The sequence below is a fragment of the Mustela putorius genome, unplaced genomic scaffold (genome assembly GCF_011764305.1).
Source record: "Mustela putorius furo isolate JIRA1106 unplaced genomic scaffold, ASM1176430v1.1 tig00004039_pilon_pilon_pilon, whole genome shotgun sequence".
Taxonomy (NCBI): Eukaryota; Metazoa; Chordata; class Mammalia; order Carnivora; family Mustelidae; genus Mustela; species Mustela putorius.
The window spans coordinates 63,295-86,306 of record NW_025422174.1 but is presented as its reverse complement, the minus strand read 5'-3'; the positions used below and the strand labels follow the sequence as shown (position 1 = coordinate 86,306).

General features: G+C 53.4%; 2 protein-coding genes across 11 annotated transcripts; one reads left to right on the top strand and one right to left on the bottom strand.

Moving 5' to 3' along the window:
- Positions 1-111: 111 nt before the first annotated feature.
- SLC5A2 (solute carrier family 5 member 2) lies at positions 112-15,673 on the top strand. 7 transcript variants are annotated; one of them, XM_045072562.1, is made up of 15 exons: positions 112-2,417; positions 3,125-3,219; positions 3,959-4,030; positions 4,107-4,211; positions 5,006-5,170; positions 5,442-5,547; positions 5,793-5,873; positions 6,026-6,255; positions 6,565-6,700; positions 6,943-7,050; positions 7,158-7,308; positions 7,436-7,604; positions 7,679-7,894; positions 8,707-8,836; positions 8,922-9,421. In XM_045072562.1, exons 3-15 carry the CDS (start codon positions 3,962-3,964, stop codon positions 9,146-9,148), a joined length of 1,893 nt encoding a protein of 630 aa, XP_044928497.1. In that variant the 5' UTR covers positions 112-2,417; positions 3,125-3,219; positions 3,959-3,961; the 3' UTR covers positions 9,149-9,421. The 7 variants fall into 7 exon arrangements, with proteins under 7 accessions (XP_044928497.1, XP_044928499.1, XP_044928498.1 ...); XM_045072564.1 differs by lacking the exon at positions 3,125-3,219; XM_045072563.1 differs by lacking the exon at positions 112-2,417 and having other exon boundaries at positions 2,465-3,219.
- Positions 8,080-22,749, bottom strand: RUSF1 (RUS family member 1). 4 transcript variants are annotated; one of them, XM_013046558.2, is made up of 13 exons: positions 22,087-22,461; positions 21,777-21,891; positions 17,473-17,518; positions 15,861-15,893; positions 15,667-15,772; positions 13,843-13,944; positions 11,815-11,885; positions 11,552-11,736; positions 11,415-11,472; positions 10,998-11,068; positions 10,211-10,354; positions 10,036-10,113; positions 8,080-9,588 (listed from the first exon to the last, which is right to left on the bottom strand). In XM_013046558.2, exons 1-13 carry the CDS (start codon positions 22,384-22,386, stop codon positions 9,491-9,493), a joined length of 1,407 nt encoding a protein of 468 aa, XP_012902012.2. In that variant the 5' UTR covers positions 22,387-22,461; the 3' UTR covers positions 8,080-9,490. The 4 variants fall into 4 exon arrangements, with proteins under 4 accessions (XP_012902012.2, XP_044928500.1, XP_012902011.2 ...); XM_045072565.1 differs by lacking the exon at positions 21,777-21,891 and having other exon boundaries at positions 22,087-22,647; XM_013046557.2 differs by lacking the exon at positions 17,473-17,518 and having other exon boundaries at positions 22,087-22,644.
- Between the last annotated feature and the right edge of the window lie 263 nt (positions 22,750-23,012).

Genomic DNA, 23,012 nt, shown 5'->3' with positions numbered 1-23,012 from the left:
TGATGCCTTGCCTCTCGTGCTGGCTCTGGCTGCAGCCCGTTCTAGGTCCGTGCCCTGTGGCCTCAGGGGGACCTGTAGCCTCAGCCTTTGCAAGCTGTCTCTCACACATCCAATGAGTCTGCACTGGATTGTACAGATAGTCGGGAGCCAGAACAGGAGGTCAAACTGGGCCCCACAGAAACTTCCCACCCTCACTCCCCACTTCTTCAGCAACCTGCCTCCTTGAAATAAACATTGACCTGTCTCCAGCCCCCCTCCCCCACTCCCTCCTACTCTTGTCACCTTCTCTAGTTTTCAGATTTTCCTCCCTTCCTGAAAAGACCCTCCAGAATGGGGCTCCATGCAGAAGTGCCAATTTATGGCCACTCTCTGAATCTGGGCACGAAAGCACAGCTTCGCTCTTACTTGTACTAACTCATAGCCTCTCCCCTAAGCAGAGGATGACACTTGGGGTGGTCAGAGTCATGACCAAAGGAAACACTGGGGGCTGTATGAGCCAGAAGGAGGCTTTTAACTCAGACTGGGAGTCCAGTAGGTCTTCCTGGAGGAGGGAACCCCTGAGCTAAGCCCCAGCAGAAATGGCTGGGCCTGGGATTTTTAGATGTGGAGTTTAGGCTCCATCTGAACTCCTAGGGCCCAGAGCCTTTTTGAGCCTCTGAACCTTCACTTTGGACCCTGCAGTACCCTAAGGAGAGGGCTGGGATTCTTGAGTCCAAAGTGCAGGAGATTTTGAAGCTGGAAATGATGGATTAGCAGAGACCCTTCCTACTTGAGGAGGAACAGGTAGCCAGGGAGAGCACGTGTGAGTAAGACAAATGTGAGGTGTTCTCTGTCCTCATCTTGGCCTAACCACCCCCCCTCCCAGATTCTTTCCTCTCTGAAGCTCCTCTCCCTAGGTCTTCCCAGGCTTCCTGCTCTTCTCCTCTCACAGTCTCCCTGGAGAACTTTGTATCCTGGCTTCTAACCACCTTCCTGTCTTGAGGATGCCCCCACCGGCTGTCTCTAGTCTCGATTCATTCATTTTAGCAAGTACTGATTGAGTATGCACTATGCCAGGCTCTCTGTCAGGTGCTGGGGAGACGACAGGGAACCAAGCAGACATAGTTCTTGACCTCGTGGAGCTGAAGTCCCGTAGAGGTGACAAATGACAAGTACACTGATGACATCACATGTGATGAACTGAAGGAGACGTTCCCGAAGGCCTAAATAAAGCTCACTCTCCTTGTTTCCATCCATAGCACTTCCCTAGTCCTTCATAGCACGATCACTATTGCAAATAGCTGTTTATCTGCTGCTTATTTATGTCCGTTTCTGAAACTGGAACGCAAGCTCCTAAGAGTTCGTCTGTCAGATTACATGTTTGTTTTGCTGATCATTGTCTCTCCAGTGTCTAGAAAGCTATCTAGCTGGCTGTAGGTGCTCAGTGAATGTTTGTTAATAGAAGGAAGGAGGGTGAGAAAGGGGAGAACTAGAGAACTAAGTTAGCGAAAGGGAAGAAGGGGTTACTTTTAACGAGAGAGTCTCTGTGAATATGTAACATCTGAGTTGAGACTTGGAAGGTGGAGGAACGAAAACAGCCAGGCAAACAGCATAAGCAGAGCATTCCGGGAAGAGGAAACAGCCAGTGCAAAGGCCAGGATGTAGGAAGGGGCTGGGCATCTCGAACGAAAGGAAAGAAGGCCGGGAGGCCTGGATTAGGAGGAGTAAGGGGGACAGTAGTAGGAGATGAGGTGTTGTATCACCAAGGGTTTTGCAGGCCACAAAGAGGGCATATTGATTCTAAGCACTTATAACCCCAATGTGTCCTCTGACACTAGGACCTGGATTTTTCTCAGGCACTTCAAATTTATCATCCCCTGAAGCAGACGCTGTGGATGTGCCGCCCATATCCACTGAGCCCGTTGGGGAAGTCCTATGCAGGCAGTTCCCAGACACCCAGTCTCCCCAGCTGAGTCTCCTCAGCTGCTCCCTGAGGTTTTGTCTGAGGGTGCTCTCTGGGGAAACAAGTGTGCTCCTGCACCCAGCACACCTGAAGTGGGAGGGGGAGGTTCTGTAACCTCAGAGACAGGAATTGGTGAATAAATACTCCTGCTTCCTGGCTCTGAGGGGGCCAATTCTGAGGTACCTTCTCCAAGTGTCTCAAAGAGTCTCCACCGAGATTGTTCATTCACAGTGGCAACCTTTTAATCAAAATGCCCCTTTATTGGCTTTTCTTCTGTCTTTGTCTCACTTCCCCTCACTTCGTCCTCAGGAAAGTCCTTGCACCCAACTCTCCGGATCTGCTCTGAAAGGACCCAATTAAGGCCTCCCTTAAATATATTCCCCTAAATATTGTTTTCTGTTCTTCATCTCAGGCATGAACCTGACTTGTCATAATCCGACACCCAAGTCTGGTCAATTCGCCTAGAAAGACAGAGGTACTCTTATTTATCAATCCTCTCCCTTCTTCCGTTCAGCCCTGTGCTGAGCAATAGGACTCCAGGGATGAGTCAGGTCATTTCCTGCTTGTGGGTAACCCCTAGTCTGTTGGGAAGGCAGACCTGCACCCAGAGGAGGACAACACAATGTGCTCCTAACTGTATCAGAAAAGTCAGAGAAGCCTTTCTTAAAGAGCTGACATGGGCTGGGTACTGAAGGTTACCTTCTGTGAGGTAGGAGTGAGCCTTTTGGGAAGCAGGGAGGCACTCTAAGCAGAATGCACAGCTAAGGCAAAAGTTTGGGTGTGTGAAAATATAGGGCCTGGGCAGGGCAAGGGAGTTGGAGGGAAATGTGACATCACCCCAGGTTTGGTGTGGAGGAGCGAGGAGGGAGAGTGGGCAGGAGTCAGGGGACGGCAGGCCTTGAACACGAGGCTGAAAAGCTCCTACTTCCTTTAGTGTGACGGGGACTCGGAAGTGTTTCTGAGCAGGGAAGTGACACCGTCAGATTTCCATTTGAAAATGATCCCTCTGGATTAGTAAATACAAGGAGACTGACTCAGCCACGCTCCCTAGGTCAAGGTTGACCTAGGCATGACCTAAGCATGGATGAAAGGAGTAATACTGAGCCTGGGTCACTGGGGACAGTGTGGGGGCTAAGGCCCAGGAAGGAGTGCTCCTGAACTTGAAAGCTGTCTGTTCCACAGGACGAGTTTTCGGCCTTGATGAGACCTGATTCAGCTAAACAAAGCTGGGGAGGGGGAACAGGAGCTAGGGGACTTGTCGGCTCACTGACCCTGAGGTAACCATTAATCCCTCCTGTGAGGAAATCCACTGGCTGGTCCCTGGAGAGACAGATCATAGGCAGAATGGAGGAACACACAGAGGCAGGCTCCGTACCAGGACTGGGAAACCAGAGGGTCTTAATTAACAACTCTGCTGACATCCTGGTCATTGCTGCTTATTTCCTGCTGGTCATTGGTGTCGGCTTGTGGGTGAGAAGTTGGGGTGCTGCTGGTGGTCAGGCTTCTGGGGTCTGGAAGGAAAGTCTCAGGGAGACCCCATGTTCAGCAGGGGTGGGATGCCTGGGTCTCTGAGGAAGAAACCTGGGGCTGGGAGGCAAGCAGATCTTTTGATAGCCTCAGGAAGGCCTAGCCAGTCCTCATTCTGTGTCTTCCCACCTTTGGATAGGGTTAGCTGAAGGGATCAGTGGCTCTCCAGCAGGGACAGCATTCTAAATGAGGTCTCTGTTCCCCTATCACAGTATCTGAGCAGAAGCCCATCCATATCCGAGGCCCCAGGAAGAGTCAGGCGGCATTCAGCCACACTCAAGCTTGTGTCGTTGGGCATTAGGTTAGGGCCTGGGTTGCTCTAGGTGCCTCTGAGGAGGTTGGGGGAGGGGGTGGGGTGGGAACCATCAGGAAAGCCCAGGGCTGGTTAATCTTCAGCCTGAAACAAGGCTGAGGAATGTGTTGAGAAAGCTAATGGGGTCCAAAGATGTGCTCCGAACCCACATTTCCTCCCCAACTCTTGTCGCTCAGTCCATGTGCAGAACCAACAGAGGCACCATTGGCGGCTACTTCCTGGCAGGACGAAGCATGGTGTGGTGGCCGGTGAGCGAGGCTGTGCTGTGGAGCGGGAGGAGGCCTAGAGAAGCAGCCCCGCTCATCCCCACCTCTGGCCTTCTAGGTCGGGGCCTCCCTCTTTGCCAGCAACATCGGCAGTGGCCACTTTGTGGGCCTCGCAGGCACTGGTGCTGCAAGCGGTTTGGCTGTGGCTGGATTTGAGTGGAATGTGAGACCCCCTTTTTGCCAATAACCCCTGTGAGAACCCCTGGAACTGTCACACCTGGGGAGGCTCCAAGCAGGGGGGATGTAAGGCTGGAGGTGGCACTTTCCCGTGGTGGGTGTGGTTGGGCTTCGAGCGAGGGTCACACGTCCAGCTTGCAGGCGGGGGGATGTCGGAGGTGACGACTTTCAGGGCCTGCTCCTGACTTGTTGTGTAAGCTGGGACCAGCCACTACCCTCTGTGGCCTTGATTTACTCCTCTCTGAAGTGGGATGAACAGCCTCAAAGATAGTGAAGTGCCCGTTCTGATCCTCTCTGAAGCTGTGAGGATCTCTGGGCCAAATTAAAGTCCCTTGCGGAAGTGGGAGGGAGACAAAGCTCTGGGACTGAGGCTTGTCTTTGAGGGTTGGGGAGATCAGGACTTCCTGGAGGAGGAGGCTCTGCACTGAGTCTTGGGGGACAGAAGGTTTAGTTGGGTGGAGAGGCAGAGGGGAGGCAGAGGCTGTGGTCAGGCTGAGGGGTCTGTGGTCGGATTCAAGTGCTGGCAGGTGAAGGCACAGGCACCTCCTTGGGAGGGACTGGCCAGGGGTCGTGGCCGGGGAGGAGTAGGAGGACTCTAGTTTAAAGGGCCCATGGAGGTGTCAAGACTCTGTCCCTTAATACCCCGGGTATACCTCTGGGTCCCCAGTGAGAACTTTCCTTGGTAGAACGCGTTCAGAAAGAGGTGTCTTACACCCTTCGGGGTGAGGACGCACTCATGGCAGGCTCTCAGCCATCCTCAGCGGTCCGCGGTCCCCGCAGGCGCTGTTCGTGGTGCTGTTACTGGGTTGGGTCTTCGCACCAGTGTACCTGACCGCGGGCGTCATTACCATGCCGCAGTACCTGCGCAAGCGCTTCGGAGGCCATCGTATCCGCCTCTACCTGTCAATGCTCTCGCTTTTTCTGTACATCTTCACCAAGATTTCGGTGCGCATTCATGGAGGGCGGGGGAGGGCCCTGGAAGGGAGGGGTCACCGAGTGGGGGTCTCTAGAAAGCCCTGGAGGGGGCGGGACAAAGGAGAAATCCCTTGTAAGAACCAGGTTTGGGGGCCGTGGCCACAATGGGTGGGACCTGGGAAGGGCAGACCATCGGAAAAGAAGAGAACCTCTGAAGCGTGGCCACATAGGGTCGTGGTCTGGGCATGAGGTAGACCTGGGTCCCTGGGTCCTGACCTGTGCTATCACTCCTTCTCCCAAGGTGGACATGTTCTCCGGGGCAGTATTCATTCAACAGGCTCTGGGCTGGAACATCTATGCCTCGGTCATCGCTCTTCTGGGCATCACCATGATCTACACTGTGACAGGTGGCTGTGGCAGGGGCTTAGGGATGGAGTGGGCTTGAAGATTTGCTGGGAGCGTCACCGAAGCAAGCACATTCTGCTCACTCATTCCTACCTCCTGATGCCCGGGTACATGAGCCTGGAGAAGGGGCCATTTCTTTGAAATCTGCTCTCCAGGAAGGAGCACATCTTTCAAACCCGCAGAAAGACACCATATGTGCTCGGGGCATCCTATTTGGGCTGTCTCCACTGACGCAGGCCCGTTGCAGGAGGGCTGGCGGCACTGATGTACACGGATACCGTACAGACCTTCGTCATTCTTGGGGGGGCCTTCATCCTCATGGGTTACGGTACGGAGCTTAGCCGGTGGGGGAAGGGCACAGAAGTTGAGAGTGACAGAGCTCTCAAGCTGGGAGCAGAGACAATGCCCGTCTCCAGCATATGGGTCCTAGGGAGGGCCTTGGCACACGCGCCGGGTCCCCTGACAGCCCTGCCCTCACAGCCTTCCACGAGGTGGGCGGGTATTCGGGGCTTTTCGAGAAATACTTGGGAGCCGTGACATCGCTGACGGTTTCCGAGGATCCGGCGGTGGGTAACATCTCAAGTTCCTGCTACCGACCCCGGCCTGACTCCTACCACCTGCTCCGGGACCCTGTGACGGGGGACCTGCCATGGCCAGCACTGCTCCTGGGACTTACCATCGTCTCGGGCTGGTACTGGTGCAGCGACCAGGTGCGGGGGCAGGGCTCGGGCCGGGAGGGAAGCTGGGGCAGAACCAGAACCACTGTGGGCAGAGCGGAGCTGGGTGGAACCGGAACCCATCTGGGAGTGCTCAAAGACCCAGCTGAGTGGTCAGGAACCTGGCCGGGATGGGGCTAAACCAGACCCAGTGGAATCCAAAGACTCTGGCTCTGAGTGAAGGTGATTTGCCAGCACCGCTGACCAGAGGCAGGCCTCAATGAGAGCCGTGAGCAGAGACAAGGCCGGAGAGGACGCTGGATGCAGGATGGAACGCAGGTAGTTGAACAGCCCTTGCCGCAGGTCATCGTGCAGCGCTGTCTGGCCGGGAAGAGTCTGACCCACATCAAGGCGGGCTGCATACTGTGCGGCTACTTGAAGCTGATGCCCATGTTCCTCATGGTCATGCCAGGCATGATCAGCCGCATTCTTTATCCAGGTAATGTCTGCAACCCCGCCCCCACCAAGAGTCCTGTGCCCCATCCAGGCCCTTGTGTACGGGAACAGGTGCCTATTTCCCATTTCCGTTACTGTCCTTTGATTTGGAAATCCCATCAACCCAGGCCCACCTCCCACCAGCGGTCCCCTCTCTCTTCCACTAGCATTTCCTATGCCCACTTCAGGGATCGGAGTTCCCAGACCAGGTCCCGCCCTAGCCATGTTGTGCCCTCTTTCCTGCAGACGAGGTGGCGTGTGTGGTGCCCGAAGTGTGTAAACGCGTGTGCGGTACTGAGGTGGGCTGCTCCAATATCGCCTACCCACGGCTTGTCGTGAAGCTCATGCCCAATGGTAAGGGCTGGCCAGCTGCGGAGACTGCCACTGGGAGGGGTCACACCGTGCCAGGTCTGCACCCTCCCGGGGATGGCTGGGGACTCACAGCTCCCATCGGCCTGCAGGTCTGCGCGGACTCATGCTGGCGGTCATGCTGGCCGCGCTCATGTCCTCGCTGGCTTCCATCTTTAACAGCAGCAGCACGCTTTTCACCATGGACATCTACACGCGCCTGCGGCCCCGTGCAGGCGACCGCGAGCTGCTGCTCGTAGGACGGTGCGGCCTGGGTTCCCCCCCAAGATCCTGCCCCACCAACCAGCCACGGGGTGGGGGCAGGGAACACTCACAGGATTACGGGAGCTGGGGAATCCTGGGTGAATCTCCCGATGGCCACCCACCGCAGGCTCTGGGTGGTGTTCATCGTGGCGGTGTCCGTGGCCTGGCTACCCGTGGTGCAGGCAGCGCAGGGTGGGCAGCTCTTTGACTACATTCAGGCAGTCTCCAGCTACCTGGCGCCACCTGTGTCGGCCGTCTTTGTGCTGGCGCTCTTTGTGCCCCGTGTCAATGAAAAGGTGAGTCTGTGTGTAGGTGGTGAACTTGGGGGCAGAACCTGCACAGAAGAGGCTGACACTCTCTCCCCTGGCAGGGTGCCTTCTGGGGACTGATTGGGGGCCTGCTTATGGGTCTGGCACGACTTATTCCTGAGTTCTCCTTTGGCTCGGGCAGCTGTGTGCAGCCCTCAGCGTGCCCGGCGCTCCTCTGCGGCATGCACTACCTCTACTTTGCCATCGTGCTCTTCATCTGCTCTGGCCTCCTCACCATCGCAGTCTCACTGTGCACAGCACCCATCCCCCGCAAGCATGTAAGTGCCGGCCTCTGCATGGGCACCAAATATGCACCATGTGAGTCAGTGCAGCCCTCTCTACCCCCTAGTCTGCCAATCCACTTCCAGGAATGCCCTGTGAGGAGGACTGGATTTCTACAGAGGGTCCATGAGGGCAGACTGGGAATCCAGTTGGAAGCTGCATTTGCAAAGCAAGCACAACATTTTACTTAAATGACATTTATTTGAGGTGTTCTGGGTGGGCTTTAAGACTGTGGGGGAGGTGATGACCTCCCAAAGTCCTTGCAGTGGTCCCCAGGACTCAAACCACAGATCTGACTGGTGGCTAAGAAGGACAGAACACTATCCTGAAGGCCCACAAGAGCGTTTGGTCTTGTGCTGCTGCAGGGCAGGAGCCCCAGGGTAGGGATGACGGGGCCAGGACAGATGAGCTGCACAGGACGGGCAGGGCTGCACAGGTGAAGTGGAGGAAAGGCAGCAGCAGGAAACTATACGCACAAATATCCACAGGAAGGAACACTGTTAGCAGGACTAGAAGACTAGAGTCTATAATGGACTACAGTTTGAGGGGGGACAGGGACTGGTGCAAGGAAGCAAGGCTGACCAGGGCCAAGAGCTTTGAACACGCAGCTGAAGAGCTCAGCTTTAGTCTGAGGGCAAAGGGCAGCCAAGGCAGGCTGGGTTTGCTGAGCTGAGTCTGAACATGCGTACAGGGTGGACAGAGAGAGCTAAGGTGTCTGAGGTGTCCAGGTAGACAAGAGACTTCAGGGTCCGGGGCGGGGGCGGGGGGAAGACCAGCACTCTCACTTGGTCCCTGCTCGCGTCCCCAGCTCCACCGCCTGGTTTTCAGTCTGCGGCACAGCACGGAGGAGCGAGAGGACCTGGATGCCGATGCGCTGGAAGGTCCAACCTCACCCCCTACACAGAATGGGTGTCCGGAGCACGCTGTGGAGATGGAGGGTAAGGCACTCTTCCAGGACGTGGGGCCAGGGACTAGGGGAGCCAGGTTCCTTCACACTCACTGTCCCGTGTCCATTTTTCCTAGAGGCCCAGTCCCCAGCACCAGGCCTGTTCCGCAGGTGCCTGCTCTGGTTCTGTGGAATGAGTGGGGGTGGGGCGGGTAGTCCCCCAGCCCCTACCCAGGAGGAGGTGGCTGCAGCAGCCAGGCGGCTGGAGGACATCAGCGAGGACTCGAGCTGGGCCCGTGTGGTCAACGTCAATGCCCTGCTCATGATGGCTGTGGCCACATTCTTCTGGGGCTTTTATGCCTGAGGCCAACTCTGCTGGACACCATGAGCTACAGCCAGGGCAGAGCTCAGCTTCACAATGAATGGGGGTGAGGCGCCTTGCAGTGCTGAGAAGGGAGTAGGGCAGGAGCGGGAGAGGGCAGGCTCTGGTGGGAGGGGGTAGGCCCTGGTTCCCCTTCTCTCCACCTTGTCTCTGTCTGGGGTCCCCGTTCATCTGACTGGCAGTTACAGCCCACGAGACCTTGGACAAAGTGCCACAGCAGTTCCCCTAAGCAAAAATAAAGCTGCTGTTCCCACATCCTGCTGTGGCCAAAGTGTGCTTGCTCTAGGCTTCTATCCTGGGACCTGGGTCTCCCATCTGGGCTGCTCACAAGATCTTCTTTTCTGGAGAGAGCAGCCAGGTGGCCCTCCACTCATCCACCTCTAGCTGGTGCTTCTCAGTCTTCCAGCCTGCATCCTGCAGTCCTGGGGAGAGGTCATAATCAGGGTGCCACTGGGACTGCTGGGGAGAAGACTCTAGGGAGTCGGGGGAGAATGGGAAGGAGCAGCACAGGCCAGGCGCATGCTGTGTGTACTGCCCAGGCTCCTCTTGCCTCTGCTGGGTCATTTCTGGCACAAAATGAGGCTAAAACTTCATCTGGCTGTAGCTAGAATTCACTGACTTAGCACATGGGAAAGGGCTGGAATGGAGTAGGTGCTAAATGTAAGATCGTCATCAGTCATTTGTGAGCAAACCTCCCCACCCCACGCCCCCAGTTCTTCAACGCCAACTGGAATTATAGAGATTGTCAATACTGACACAGCCTCAGTATCCCTAACCTCCCCCTACTGCAGACAAGGAAACAGGTTAGGCAGGGTCTCTTGGGGAGAAGGCCTCTGAGGCCAAAGAGCCGTGGAGCTTAAGGATGTTACCTTTCAAGAACTTTGGGAATAGCTTGTCCAACACTTGGTGTATCTCTCTGACAATGACCCAGCTGTCCTTCTCAGGACCTGGAGGAGGGTGCAGACCGAGAAGCCGTCAGGTCCCCAAGTGGAACAGAGTCCTTCTTCTCTGAGTCGTCAGCAGTCTAGACTGTGAGGTGCTTACCTGCCCGTACTTGGTTCCTCAGTTCTGTCAGTTCTGTCGGGAGGGGCCCCTCTCCCTGCAGGGCTTCAAGCACCAATCCGTGTATGGCAGCCCTCAGGATGGTTTCAGGGCCTGCCGTCTGGCTCAGAACAACCTGCACTCGGCCTGGAGACACCCAGGGACAGACTGGTGTTAGGGAAGGGCCACTTCCCCAAACACCCTCAAACCTACCATCCTGCTTCATCCCTGTCTTGAGGCGTTGGCCTGGCATAGACGGAGGCTATCTTTCACCCTTTCCCTTCCGTCTTCATCTCCTGTTGTTCCAATGTTCTGCCAAACCGAAATGCCCAATTTCCAAATACAGCTTTACAGGAGGCCACTGAGGTGGGTTTATTTTGCACGTCTAGTGAGAATAAGCACCTTTTAGCACACAACCAGCGGGCCAGTAAACTTCAGTATTTGTTTCCTCAACAGGGAACTCAGGATGGGAGAGAAAAGTTCTCTAGGGATAAGCAAAGGTCATAATCTCATTTGAATACTTTGCAATATATAAAGTGCTTTACAATATCGCCTTATCGGATTCTCATAAAAACATGTAGACAATAAGGCAGGCATTGTTAGCCTCATTTTACACAGGGACAAAGTGAATTTCATTGGGGCATGCAGCTATAATTTGAATGCACCAAGTCTTAGTCTAGAGCTCCCTCCAAGACACCAGGCAGCCTCTAAATCGTCCAGGGCTTGAGGCTTTGGAGCTGATGGACCCCACCAGGGTGAGTCTAGGGCTGGAAGAGCACAGCACACTTACTTGGTGACTTGTCCCAGTGAAGGAGGTAAGGTTCTTGGTGTCCCTCAACCAGCTGTTGTAGCTCAAAGACACTGAAGGAAAGAGCGGAGTGGGGGAGGAGAGCGCGAAAGCAGGAGTAACCGCCGGTCGGCTGAGCTGTCCTGACTTCATCTGTCCCTCACCACCTCCTCCTCTCTCGCAGCCACTACCCATGCATGCGACATCCATCCTTCCTGTTTTCCCGTGTCTGACAAATGTATCCGTTTTATCTACTCTGTGTCACACCCCTGCTGCCCCCAAGTCTGACTAGTGGCAATAAGGGACCTAGAATAGAGAGGTGAGGCCAGGAAGGGGAAGCCAGTGTCTAACTGGAACAAAGAGCGTATGTGGGGAGTGGGGGTGGCAGCAGGGGTGGATGGGAGACACTGGGCCACTTACCTGGAGATCAAGCGGTGTAGGGGGACCCCCAGAGATAGAGACAGAGATGGCCAACAACCTGTGGGAAGCTGGGGTCAGGATGCCCAGACGGGGAGAGACTGGGAGACACAGCACTTAAGACCAAGGGGTCGGGTCACCTGTCCACAGTGGCTCCATCTGATTAGCTGAAGTGGGCCCAAGGACCTCTCCCCTCTGAAGGAAGTGCTTCAGGACCAGCCGGAGCCGGCCTTCATTCAAGGTCTCTAGGACAAGGGCTCGGACCGCCCGGTAGTTGGCGTAGATGTGAAGGGCGGTGAGGAAGAAGAAACAACCGAGGCTGAAGCTGGGTGGGAGAGGGGCGTGGTCAACAGGGGTGGAGGTGCACCGGGGAACCTCCTCTCTGCTCTCCACCCTGACTTACCCAGGGCTGGCTGACACCAGGGGAAGCATCAAGAGGCTGACCAGGAGCCCTGCCAGGTTTACCAGGGTCTCCTAGAAAATGGCAGAAGGGCTGGGAGTTGGAGAGCTTCCTTTCAGGCCAGGGTAAATCTTCTTGAGTACTTTCATGACCTTCTTCCCTGCTGCAGTTCCTCCTAGGGCTCCCTACACTGATGAGGATGCCTAGTCAGTTTTTCACCAGTGCGTGGTCATTTAAGATACCAGCTGCTTCTGCGTCTAGGTGAATACAATGCCCTTCGAACATGTCTTTGTTTTGCAAGAGTCCTCTGAGTACCTCTATACTCAGGCAAGCTAATGTCCTTGGAATGAGGAAGTTCTTCAATTTAGTGGTTTACAAAGACTGATCCCCTTCACCTCCTACGTATACAAACTGTATACGTAGGGTTTAAGGGTTTAAGGGAACCACTCAGGAAGAAAGGCACAAGATCCAAACCTCTTCCCTTGAGAATCAGTTATCAGAACTCTCCAATGGCCTGAGATGGCCTGAATGAGCTCACCCAAGGGGAACAGACACCAGGCCACCTGTCCCCAACTCATCGTAAGGGAGGAAGAGTCTGGATTGGTGGCTCCGGACTACTGGAGTTGAAGGGAAAGCTGGTTCTGGCATAAAGCAGATCTGAGGCTGAGAGCGCTCTTCCTACCCAGCTGTCCCGGCAAAGGGGTGGGCTGTCGAAATAAAAGCTGTGGGTGTGACAGTAAATAGATTAGAGGTCTTGGCTGCACAAGAGCAGGAGGACCACCTCTCCCTCAGGTGGAAAGACTCATTTCCAGCAGCCACATCAAGCGGCAATAAAGCAACATCAGAAATCAGGGGCCTGCTGTAGGACTGAGCACATCTCCTGTGTTGCCCCAGGGATGTGTTTCTGCTTCTGCAAGCTGAGGGAGCCCATGGGCTTGGAGAAGATAGCCTGGAGTGTAAGGAGGGTTGGGGTTTGGAAAGAGAGGAGGTGAGAGAGAGCGGGAATAGAGCAGGGAGACCCTAATACTCAAGTCCTGGGTTGTACTTATTTCTCCCTTCCTGACAACCTAGGGAAGAGACAATGGGGAAGAGTTAACCCAACCACTTCCTGAGAGAAGGGACGTGCAGGAAGGTACTCAAGAGGACTGAACCTCTCTCTGCCTTATTTCCTCCTTTGTAGAATGGCAACAATGAGTCCCTCCTGCATTAATGAGTTCATATAAATGAAATACTTGGCACACGGTTAGCACTTAATAAGTATTAGCTTGTGTTTACAGCTTAACACCTAATATTGTTGAAAGGAGTTAATTTTAAATTTAAAACAACTTCTATTTAGAAACTGAGCAAAACAATTTTAGAGAAGGACAGAGCGTAGGACTGGACAGAACAGAGGTTTCTAAATTGCTTCAGTGTCAAAGCTCTGGGACACTTCTGACTAACCAGTCCTCATTCTCCTCCTGTAAAACAGGAAGAACAACATATCTGCCTCCTGGGGCTGGTAGGAGCTCAACAATGCTACACACATAAGCAGCTAGCACAGGAGCCTGGGAGCATCCCATACCTGTGTCCCCACCTTTACTCCAGGACGCCCTGGTCAGGTGACGGGCGGGGTCAGAAAGGCCCACGAAACTGTCATGTGGATACCTCTGGCCAATGACCCCAGCCCCCCTCACATGCTGAGCACTTTTTGACCCTCCAAGGGCTTTGACATATGGGGTCTCATGTGGTCAGACATCCACCTCAGAGGCCAGGGCTCAGAGAGGGTGAAGGCCAGAGCGAGGGCCCACTCTTGGCCCCACAGGCTTCAGGAAGGAGCTGAGATGATCGGGTGGGACTTTCCGCCACTAGTACTCGTGCCCTCAACCGGACTGCCCAAGTTAGTCAGAGCTGGGAGCACGACATTTCCGCCCATGTGTGTGTCTCCCACCCCTACCCTTAGGAGCACTGGGGGGCTTCTCTCCATACGCCCAAATCATGGCCTGGCCTGCCTCCCTGCTCCGGCTCCTTCCAACCCCAACTGCAGCTGCTCACCTGGCTGCTGTCCTTGGCTGACACATCAGCCATGTTGTTTCTCCTGGCCTGGTGCATGGTCAGGGCAGCCCGAGTGGCCCCACCAGCCACGCTCACAATGCACTAGGTGGGGAAAGGGAGAAGGAAAGTCAGAATGGCCACGTGCTGTGGCAACAAAGGCACTTCTGTGGCTGAGCCAAGTAAATGACTCAAACCAATTTGAGAAAACCAGGCATCAGGTGACCTGAATGCGGTCCTTGGAATCTTGTTCTCATCCCCACACTTCGACTAGGTCCACGTCCCCTCTTAGTCCTAGAGAAAACTAAAGCTCTGCCTGTCATACCTCTTTGTGGCCTAGTCCCAAGGAACTCCATTTCTTTCTCCAGGGTAGAGGCCCAAAGACTGTTCTTAGTCCACAGCTTCTACTTTGACTATACCTGCCTCTTTGCTAAGCTCCCAGGTCCAGCCTGGTTTCCAACTTTATGCTTCCTCTCTGCCTGTAACCTACTCCACCCTCCTTCGGTCCCAGTGGAGGCCTAGTCAAGTCTTCCAGGCCACCTCAAAACCCACAGTGATGGCCCTGGCCTCCCATGGTACCTAGAACTCCTCAATCCCTGAGATCTAGAATGGAAGAACTCATCAATGCGGGTCACTGATCACTGTCATCCATTTCACACTTATCAAATCTCTTTTAGATGCCAGACACAGATTTAGTGCTGTGATAGAATTCGGATAGAACCCTTGCCCTCATGAAGTCTATAAATCGAAAGACAATCAACAAATAAATAAGCTGTCGGGCAGGCAGAGGAAATCATTTGTTCAAAGGTAAGAGGAATGTGCTACGAAAGGAGGCGACCGAGGCGCCAAAGGCAGAGTATAGTGCCTAATTTGAAACAGATGGCGGAGGTCCCGATCATTGGTCTACAGCTACAGCACTAGTTTTCTCTGGTGTTTCCTGCCCTGGAGTTGGAGGGGGTGCTCAGGGCACTGGGCTACATGCAATCCCCCACCAAGAACTGCTGTCTCTGAAATGCCACTAGTGCCTTGTGGAAAAGCGCTGCTCTGAAGTGATTGTGGACAGACAGATGGGCTTTTTACATGGATCTTGCGTGTCTTCTTGAGTCACTGCTCTGTGCCAGGTACTTAAGCCTGTGGTGAAGACAGGCTCTTTACTGAACTATGCCTCAGTCTCCTCACCTGGATGTGGCCAACCTGAAGGAATTGTGAGGGTGAGCAGCCTGGCAGAGAGAAAGAGCTCATATTCACCCATGTGACCCTCCAGCCTCACAACCACTTCACGCTGTCCTGCCCCTGGACCTTGACCCACACTCTTCTTTCTGCTTAAAAACATCCACCCTTCACCTTAAACTTATTCTTCAGGACCCAGGCTTAGGGAAGAGGCCCATCTCCTGACTCGGCTGGCCCCGACACTTCTCATCTGGAATACCTGTAGCTACAATGTTATAAACTTTTGTTTCCAAGAAAAAAAATGGGACGGCCTATATTTTATGCCCAACATGCAGTAGGCACTCAAATATTTTACCCAAAGAATGAAAGACAGCCAGAGAGCTGGTCCCAAGATGTTGACACTGGAACACCCTTTGTGTTTCAGCTCAGAGTTCCTCACCAATCTTGTGGTTTCAGACATTGTCTTAGACTATGTGAGGAACTATGTGGCTGGAGGAGAATCAGAAATAAGGTTGAGTATGAGCAGAAACTCTGAAATTTTTCACTTTTCTACAAGTGCTTTGAACACAGGGCCCAGGCTGGTCTCACCTGTGGGCCCCAAGTAAGCTCAGATACAGCCCCAGCAAGGCAGGTACAGGGGGCCCGAGAGGTGGATACCTTGGCCAGGTTGCTGGTACAGACGATCATGGTGAAAAACATTGGATATATGGGAGCCATAATCTCGAGGAACATGGCTACATCGTTGAGGATATCAGCAAAGAGCCTGGGGGGGGGGGGGCGGATCAGAGGTTAGAGATCCGAAGGGAAGAGACCTCCATAATAGCTCTCCTCCTGTCTCAACCCCTCCTTACCTCCACTGCTTGGCGTTGCAGTCCAGTTTAGTCCTGTTGCGGAGGAGAGGTTGGTTTGCAATTTGAATTCAAGGAGAAAACACAACCCGTGGGCAATGCAGGCCATCCTTAGGCTGAGGTTAAGGTCTGAAGGGCTTGACAAAATCCATCCTCCATGAAGACATCTGTCCCAACCCCCTGTCACCGCTGCCTGAAATACCATTAGCTGCGAGAACCTTCAAAGCTCACTTAATGATTCCCCTTCACTAATCCATGATGCATGAGGGAAAAGAACTGATTGTCTGTGGCTGCCCCCCACCCTCCGGCCTCCTCTGGGAAAGGCCACCCCTGGGTCTCTCTGCCATCTCCCCACCCCTTCCTCCCACTTGATCAAGGGCACCCAGCAAGCAGTCCACTTATTTTGGACTGGTAAGCAACTACATTTAGTGTAACCCCCACAGGTTACAGACCAGTAGCCCAGAGAGGACGCATAACATCCCTCAGATCATATGGAAAGCGGGGGCCAAGAAAAAAAATTTAATGGCCAGGGGCAACAGGCAGGCTCTGACATCCAGGCCCAGGATAATTCTATCACCAAGAGGATGGATGCCTCTTTTGCAAGGACTCCCTGGCCCCCGCACAAACACCTGGGGACCTCTTCTCCAGCAGTCTGGTAGCAGGGGATGTTGTAGCCCCAGACCAAGTGCAGAGTTTACAGCATTCCCTGTCCCTTCCTTTGAAACCTCCTGGAGGGAAGAGGACCCCAAGGTGGGGTATGGGGCACTCAGTACAAACTCTCGAGGGAACAAATGGCAAAGGCAGGACCAGAACACGTGGGCTTGGTCTAGGGCTCTGCCCAATAAAGTAGCCTGATACTATTAGTTATAAGCTGTACAACTTAGAAGTGACTCCTTTTAGGTCTGCTAAAATGGACACATTCAATCCTTCTCTACACAAAGTTGTTCTAAGGGTTAGAGATGATAAGCAGACAGCCTGTGAGGCACAGAGCTGTTAGCAACAGCTAACACTTATTAGTGTTAGTAATAACTGTTATTATTATGCTTATAAGGAGCCACAATATGCTATGCACTTTGCATAAACTATCTCACCGAACACCTTGTAGGTAGTATCTGCCTACAGTTAACTGCAGATACTAAATTACTCCTCAATACTGACATGAGGAGGAAGAAGGCAGCACAGGGCCCTTAATTCCTAGACGGATGGTAACGCTCATTCTATGTGAGACAGGGATCCTGATGACCTGCCCGTCTAGTCCCCATGAGCTTCTGGAGTAAAAGCATTCCTTTTGAATTAAGCATTTTCCTGTCCAGCCTTCTTTTTCAACAAGCAAAGAGAGGATACTTAGAGCTTTTTGGCTGATTTTTTCCATGGTGGGCTGCAAATTAATGCTCTGAAGGCAGAAGTGATCATAGCAATGGTTCTGTGGCTTCACTGCTGGGGTAAGCCACCTGGACTGGGTACTTACTAAGGACTCCTTAGCTCTGATGAAATAATTGCTGAATCTCCCCTCCCCCAGAGACTGGTAGGAGAGAGGAGCTCAAAGTACAACCAAGAATGAGACAGTTGTGGCCCCCGCCTGGGGAGAGTGGCCAGACCAAGAAGACAAACTCACCCCTTCCACCAGGCAAAGATGATGCGGCCCAGCATGCCAGCTGAATCTGGGGGAGAGAGGCACTGGTAAGGAACAGGGAAGAGCCTTGGGGGCTGTTGGGCCTGGCCGACCCTGGCACTGAAATGGCTGATTCACCTTGTATCACCGCTCTTAGGAACTCAGTTTGGCTCCATAAATATTGGGTAGACAGAGCTGTATGATGGGGTCAGAAGTGACCCATTCCTCATTATGTACCCAAGAGAACTATGTGCCCATGTACACCAAGAGACATGGACCAGAAATACTCTTTGCAGCATCGTTCACAAACAGCCAAAGACTGGGAATAATGCAAATGCTCATCCACAGGAGAAGGCATAGACAGATTCTGTTATATTCTCTTAGTGGCATATTAGACAACAGCAAAAATCTAATGTACAACTACTCACTCAAAATGGATGAATCCTACTATGGTAATACTGCATGAAAAAGCAAGCCATGAAGAGTAGATACAGCAAAATATACCTTCCATAAGGCTTTAAACTAAACAATACAGTGTTTAGGTATATGTATCTATATGGCAAAACAATTAAAAAAAAAAAAAAAGAAAGGAAAAGCAGGAAATCCTTGTGGAAAGTTCAGAAGTTATTGTTGATATTCTAGCTCTTAGGCTGGGCAACAGGTTCACATGTGGTCATTAGAGTATCAGTAAGAAAAAAAGGATCTGAATTCCAGTTTGATGAAGACAGCTGGGGGTGTGAGGCAGTGGGAGAGGCCTTCTCAGACTAGTCAGAGAAGTCTCCAGGAATCAGCTGGACCTTCATCTGCACAAGACATGCTCACTGGCTACTTACTGTGTGCCAGGCATTATAGGAGGTTAAGGGGATACTGTGACCCAGAAAGTCATGATTCCAGACTCAAAATACAGTGTAAAAATAAACAGCAGTCAGTACGAGAAACATGATTTAGACCAAGGATCAGATAACTGCTGTCTACAGTCTTCCACGCCCTGTTTTATAAATAAAGCTTTATTGGCACCTAGCTGTGCCCATTCATTTACAGGCTGTCTATGGTTGTTTCTGTGGGACAATGGCAGAGTCAGCTGCTGTGACTGAAACAGTACAGCTTGCAAAGTATAAAATATTTACCATCTGGTCCTTTACAGAAGGTTTGCCACCCCATGATTAAAACCCCTTATACTGAAAGTAGCATTAAGTTCAGCAGGGGGATCACAATGGACTGTTTTAGGACCCAGAAATACTCTTTGCAGCAACTAACAACTAACTCAGAAGGCCTCATACAGTGGATACTGGAAGGAACTATACGGTGGGCAGAGGACTCCTAACTTGTTTGAACTTGAGGGCACGGACCCTTAAGGGAATGCAAGAAGGGAAACTAGGTTGTAGAGAGGGTTGGGAGTATCCCACGCATATAAAGGTGGTGACAGGCTGACCTTCCCCATTCTCCACTGGAAGGAGCAGTTCTGACCCCTTGCCCCAACCTCTACCCTCGGGCAGTAAGGCCTTCTATCTAGACAGCTTCATGCAACTCTGGGCCTGAGGCACATCAGTAAACACGCTGCTGGACACCTGAAACCTTTACTCCTTTCCGTCTTCACCACAATCCTATGAGCGTCTGAGAGGTCCTCCCTTTCACAGAGGAAGTAACTGAAGCTCAGAGTAACTGGTCAACAAAAATAGGACATTCTGTGAGAAAATCTGGATGTCCAGCTCTTCTGGAAGTACCTGAAAACCTGGCAACACCGAGCCTGTCTTCCCTCACCACCACCACTGGCTGGGGTTGAGCAGGGGCTACCTCAGAGGCGTACGTACAACACATTTCTCACCTGGCCTGCTGTTTCTCTATTTCCGTCCCTTGTATGTCCCTGGAAGTAATACCTACCAGGTAGCTTCACAGGCTTCCTCCACCACCCACCTGACCCTCTTTCTTTCAACTATATTTTATTCTCCACAAAAAATGTGTTTCACTTAAGATTCTTGTATTGGCTCAACTTAGTAACTCTGAACATGCCAAGATTACTTTTACTTACTGACAGCTCACTGGGCCAGACTCTACTTTTCTTCCCTCTGACTGCACACTCACATCCAATCCCATGTATGTTTTGCACACAAGGGCCACTGGGTAGAAAGGGGACCTACTCTGCCTTTCATCAGCAGCCCGCAGAGCCCCTGTCGGAATCCGGAAGTTGGCACTAGAATGCGACAAGGACACGTAGCCTCCCTGTGTCTGAAAGTCAACACTGGCCACTCGACTAGGAAACTTAATTCCCACTTGCTCTTCTTTGCCCCACTTACAACTAGCTGAGCTATAGGATCTAGAAACGTTGGAGCAGTAGTAAGGAATCAGCTGCCCACAAACTGTCTAGGCTCCACTCTAAATCCCACTGGCAAGAATGGAGTAATTAAGAGCGGGACACAGGAGTCAGTCGGTCTGGGTCCAAATCCTGGCCCTACGTAAACTCGGGCGAGGTAGGAAACCTCTCTGAAAAAGGTATTAAAAATGGCATCTACCCAATATGGCTGCTGTAGAGATTAAGTTACATATGATACGTAAGTGTACGAGACTCCTGGCATACAGTGGTAGGCTGTGAAAAGATTAGCTGCTAGTAGTAGTAGTATTGTTAGTTATGACAATACGTTCCACTAAGAGACCTGTAATTCAAAATGACTTCAAAAAATTCCAAGGGAGTTTTTTATATAAAGCTCCGCATACAAATTTCCCAGGTCTGACGGAAACTCTTTTCTAGTTAAGGCTTCTTTTAATATCAACAATAGGCTTTAAAAAGTAGTTCCTTTTTCCTACCTTAAAGTAATCTTATAAGTCAAATATACATATGGGCGACATGTCTGTGATAAGACTAGGGTGCTGAGAAATGACATGGAAAACATCCATTCCGGATCCACGGTCCTGCTGCATTCCAAACACTCAGCCAACAGGAGATCGAAAGGTTCAAATTAAGCACAGTTTGGTGCTATGAACATGAATCTGGAACTAAACTCCTGGGTTCAAATCCATGCCCGACAATTTACTGGCTCTGATCCTGGTCAAATCACTTTTTCGTGCCGCAGTTTCCTTACCTGCAGAATGGGTATAACAATAGCTATCTCAGAGCTACTGTGAAGCCAGCATATTTAAAGACCGGTAGATAATAAACAGCTTGTATGAACTATTATTATTAAAAGAGACAGCTAGGAAAACAGGCCACAGAGAAAGGCTACTTTCAAGAGGTGACTCACATGGGGCCAGCCTGCTCAGTCTTAATAAGGATGTAAGCAGGGTGCCTGGGTGGCTCAGGGGGTCAAGCCTCTGCCTTCGGTTCGGGTCAAGATCCCAGGGTCCTGGGATCGAGCCCCGCATGGGGCTCTCTGCTCGGCGGGGAGCCTGCTTCCCTCTCTCTCTCTGCCTGCCTCTCTGCCTACTTGTGATCTCTGTCAAATAAATAAATAGAATCTTTAAAAATAAATAAATAAATAAATAAATAAATAAATAAAATGATGTAAGCAGGAACCTCCAGATCTTCCAAAAGATCCGCGGAGGCTCATCAGAGAGGTGGCCAGACTCTGCAGAAGCAGAAAGAGCCTTCTCTTCAGGTCTGATTTAAGTTCCCACCAGGAAAGGTCACGGACCACAAAGGACGCTGGAGGGAGCCGTGCATCTCCCGACGTGGAACCCGTGGCAGTTTCCTTCTCCTTCTCTACCTCACGCTTTAAGTGGCCTGGTACCACACTGCATGTTCTGTTTTTCGTGAGCGGGTTTCCAAGAAGCTGTGCACAGGCAATACGGTCACTATTCACAGCATCACCCAGGATCCCAGAGGCTCTAAAACGCCTCCTGTCTGTCCCAGAACCTCCTCCTTCCTACTCAGCACCAACGACAAAACTGGTTTTTTTCCAGAACGGAGCAATTCCCACGTGTCAAGCCGCTGGTCCTTTGATTTAATAACTGCATCCTAGGTCCTGCTGCACAACAGGCTGCGGGAAAGGAGAGGGAGCGTGAGCAGGGATCCCGGCGCCCGACGCTGTGGAGACACTGAACAGTATGAGGAGCCGGCTGGCGCGCAGGAGGAGGGGATTCTGGCAACCCCTGCATCGCTGAACAAAACCAGTACCGACACTGCTTCGGGACGAGGGCGAGCCGGCTTCCAGGTGCGACCAGGACAGAGCCCACACGTGCACACCCCCGCCCAGAACCAGAGGCCAGAACACGGGGGGGACGGCGGAGACACGGGGTCGCACTTCCCGTCGGGAGGAAAAAGAGGGCGAGATGGGCCGACCGCGGCGACGGGGCGGTCCGGGGGCCCGGCTCACCTTTCACCAGCCAGGTGGCCGTGGCCGCGGACACGGAAGCCTCGGCGTTCCCCACCCCGATGCCCAGCAGGACCGCGTGGGTGGCCAGGGAGCCCGCGAGGCTGGAAGCAAAGGCCTGGAGAAGACACAAGGCGCGTGAGGCCGCGCAGCGGCACGGAGGCCGAGGCGCCCCCGCCGCTCTCACCCGCGTGCGACCTGACACACGTCGCGGCCCCGCTCCGACCCGGCTCCACGCTCTCGGCCGGGCCTGGCCCGCGCCGCCTCCCTCCCCCGCGGCCGTCCGCGCCCCCGCCCCGTCGGCCGGGCTGACCTGTACGGAATCCCACAGCTGGTAGGGCAGGTAGTCCGGGCTGACGCTGTCGGGGAAGCCCTGCGGCAGGAACACGGTCGAGAGGCCGGAGAGAGGTGGGGAAGCCGCCCCGGGGGTCGCCCCTCCGCCGCCATCCCGTCCTTGGGGTCTGGCTGGGAAGAGCCCAGAGAACCCCCACCAGCGCCACCCCCAAGCCTCCCACCGCAAGCTCCCGTCGGCGGCGGCGAGGCAGCCCCGGGCCGCCCTGGAGCCGAACTGTTCCGAGCACAGCTGGGGCTCGCGACTCGCGCCGTCGGCCATTTCGGAACCTTCCTCCGCGGCCTCGGGGCGCGGACCGTGGCGGATCGACGCTTCCGGCTCGGTACGGCGGCTGTGCAGGGGCAACCTTCCTCCGCGAAGACGCCGCCGGCCGCTGCGTGCGCCTTCGCGCCGCCCAGGACACCGCGATGCCTCCTGCGGACACGCCAGGGCTGCTGTCGGCTTTTGTTCTCTGTAGCGTTTGTCGCCGGACCCCTGGAGCCATGGGAGCCCGTTAGCTGCCCCGTCCTGGAGATACCTGCATGCCTGGGAGCTGCAGCCGTCAGCCAGGGGCACAAGGAAGGGACCTAGTACCACGGCGGGGCCAGTCCGTGTCCTGCCCGGGCCCTAGATGCCGCCTTCATTTCGAGAGCAGGGACTCTACCTTACTCCGTGCTGTATCCCCAGCACCCAGCGCATAATAGGCGTTTGAAAGATACAACGAATGAACAAAGACCCCACGAATGCGTGGTGAGAAGGTGGACTAAATGATCCCCGAGGTCCTGGGCCTCCCAAGACCGCAAGAGCGGTATTTCTTCCCTTCTTTAAAAAAATTTAAATTCTACTTCGTTACCACGCACTGTATTCGTTTCAGAGGCAGAATGGAGTGATTCGTCAGCTGCATACAG

Excerpts from the sequence above, each read along its gene's own strand:
- SLC5A2 (XM_004773798.3), top strand. The coding sequence starts at position 3,287 with ATGGAGGAACACACAGAGGCAGGCTCCGTACCAGGACTGGGAAACCAG. Across the intron at positions 3,413-3,958 it reads TCATTGGTGTCGGCTTGTGG|TCCATGTGCAGAACCAACAG; the intron begins GTGAGAAGTTGG and ends CTTGTCGCTCAG. Across the intron at positions 8,837-8,921 it reads GCACGCTGTGGAGATGGAGG|AGGCCCAGTCCCCAGCACCA; the intron begins GTAAGGCACTCT and ends CATTTTTCCTAG.
- RUSF1 (XM_013046557.2), bottom strand. The coding sequence starts at position 22,609 with ATGGCTCCAGGGGTCCGGCGACAAACGCTACAGAGAACAAAAGCCGAC. Across the intron at positions 15,773-15,860 it reads TGCAACGCCAAGCAGTGGAG|GCTCTTTGCTGATATCCTCA; the intron begins GTAAGGAGGGGT and ends CCCCCCCCCCAG. Across the intron at positions 11,069-11,414 it reads CTACACCGCTTGATCTCCAG|TGTCTTTGAGCTACAACAGC; the intron begins GTAAGTGGCCCA and ends TCTTTCCTTCAG.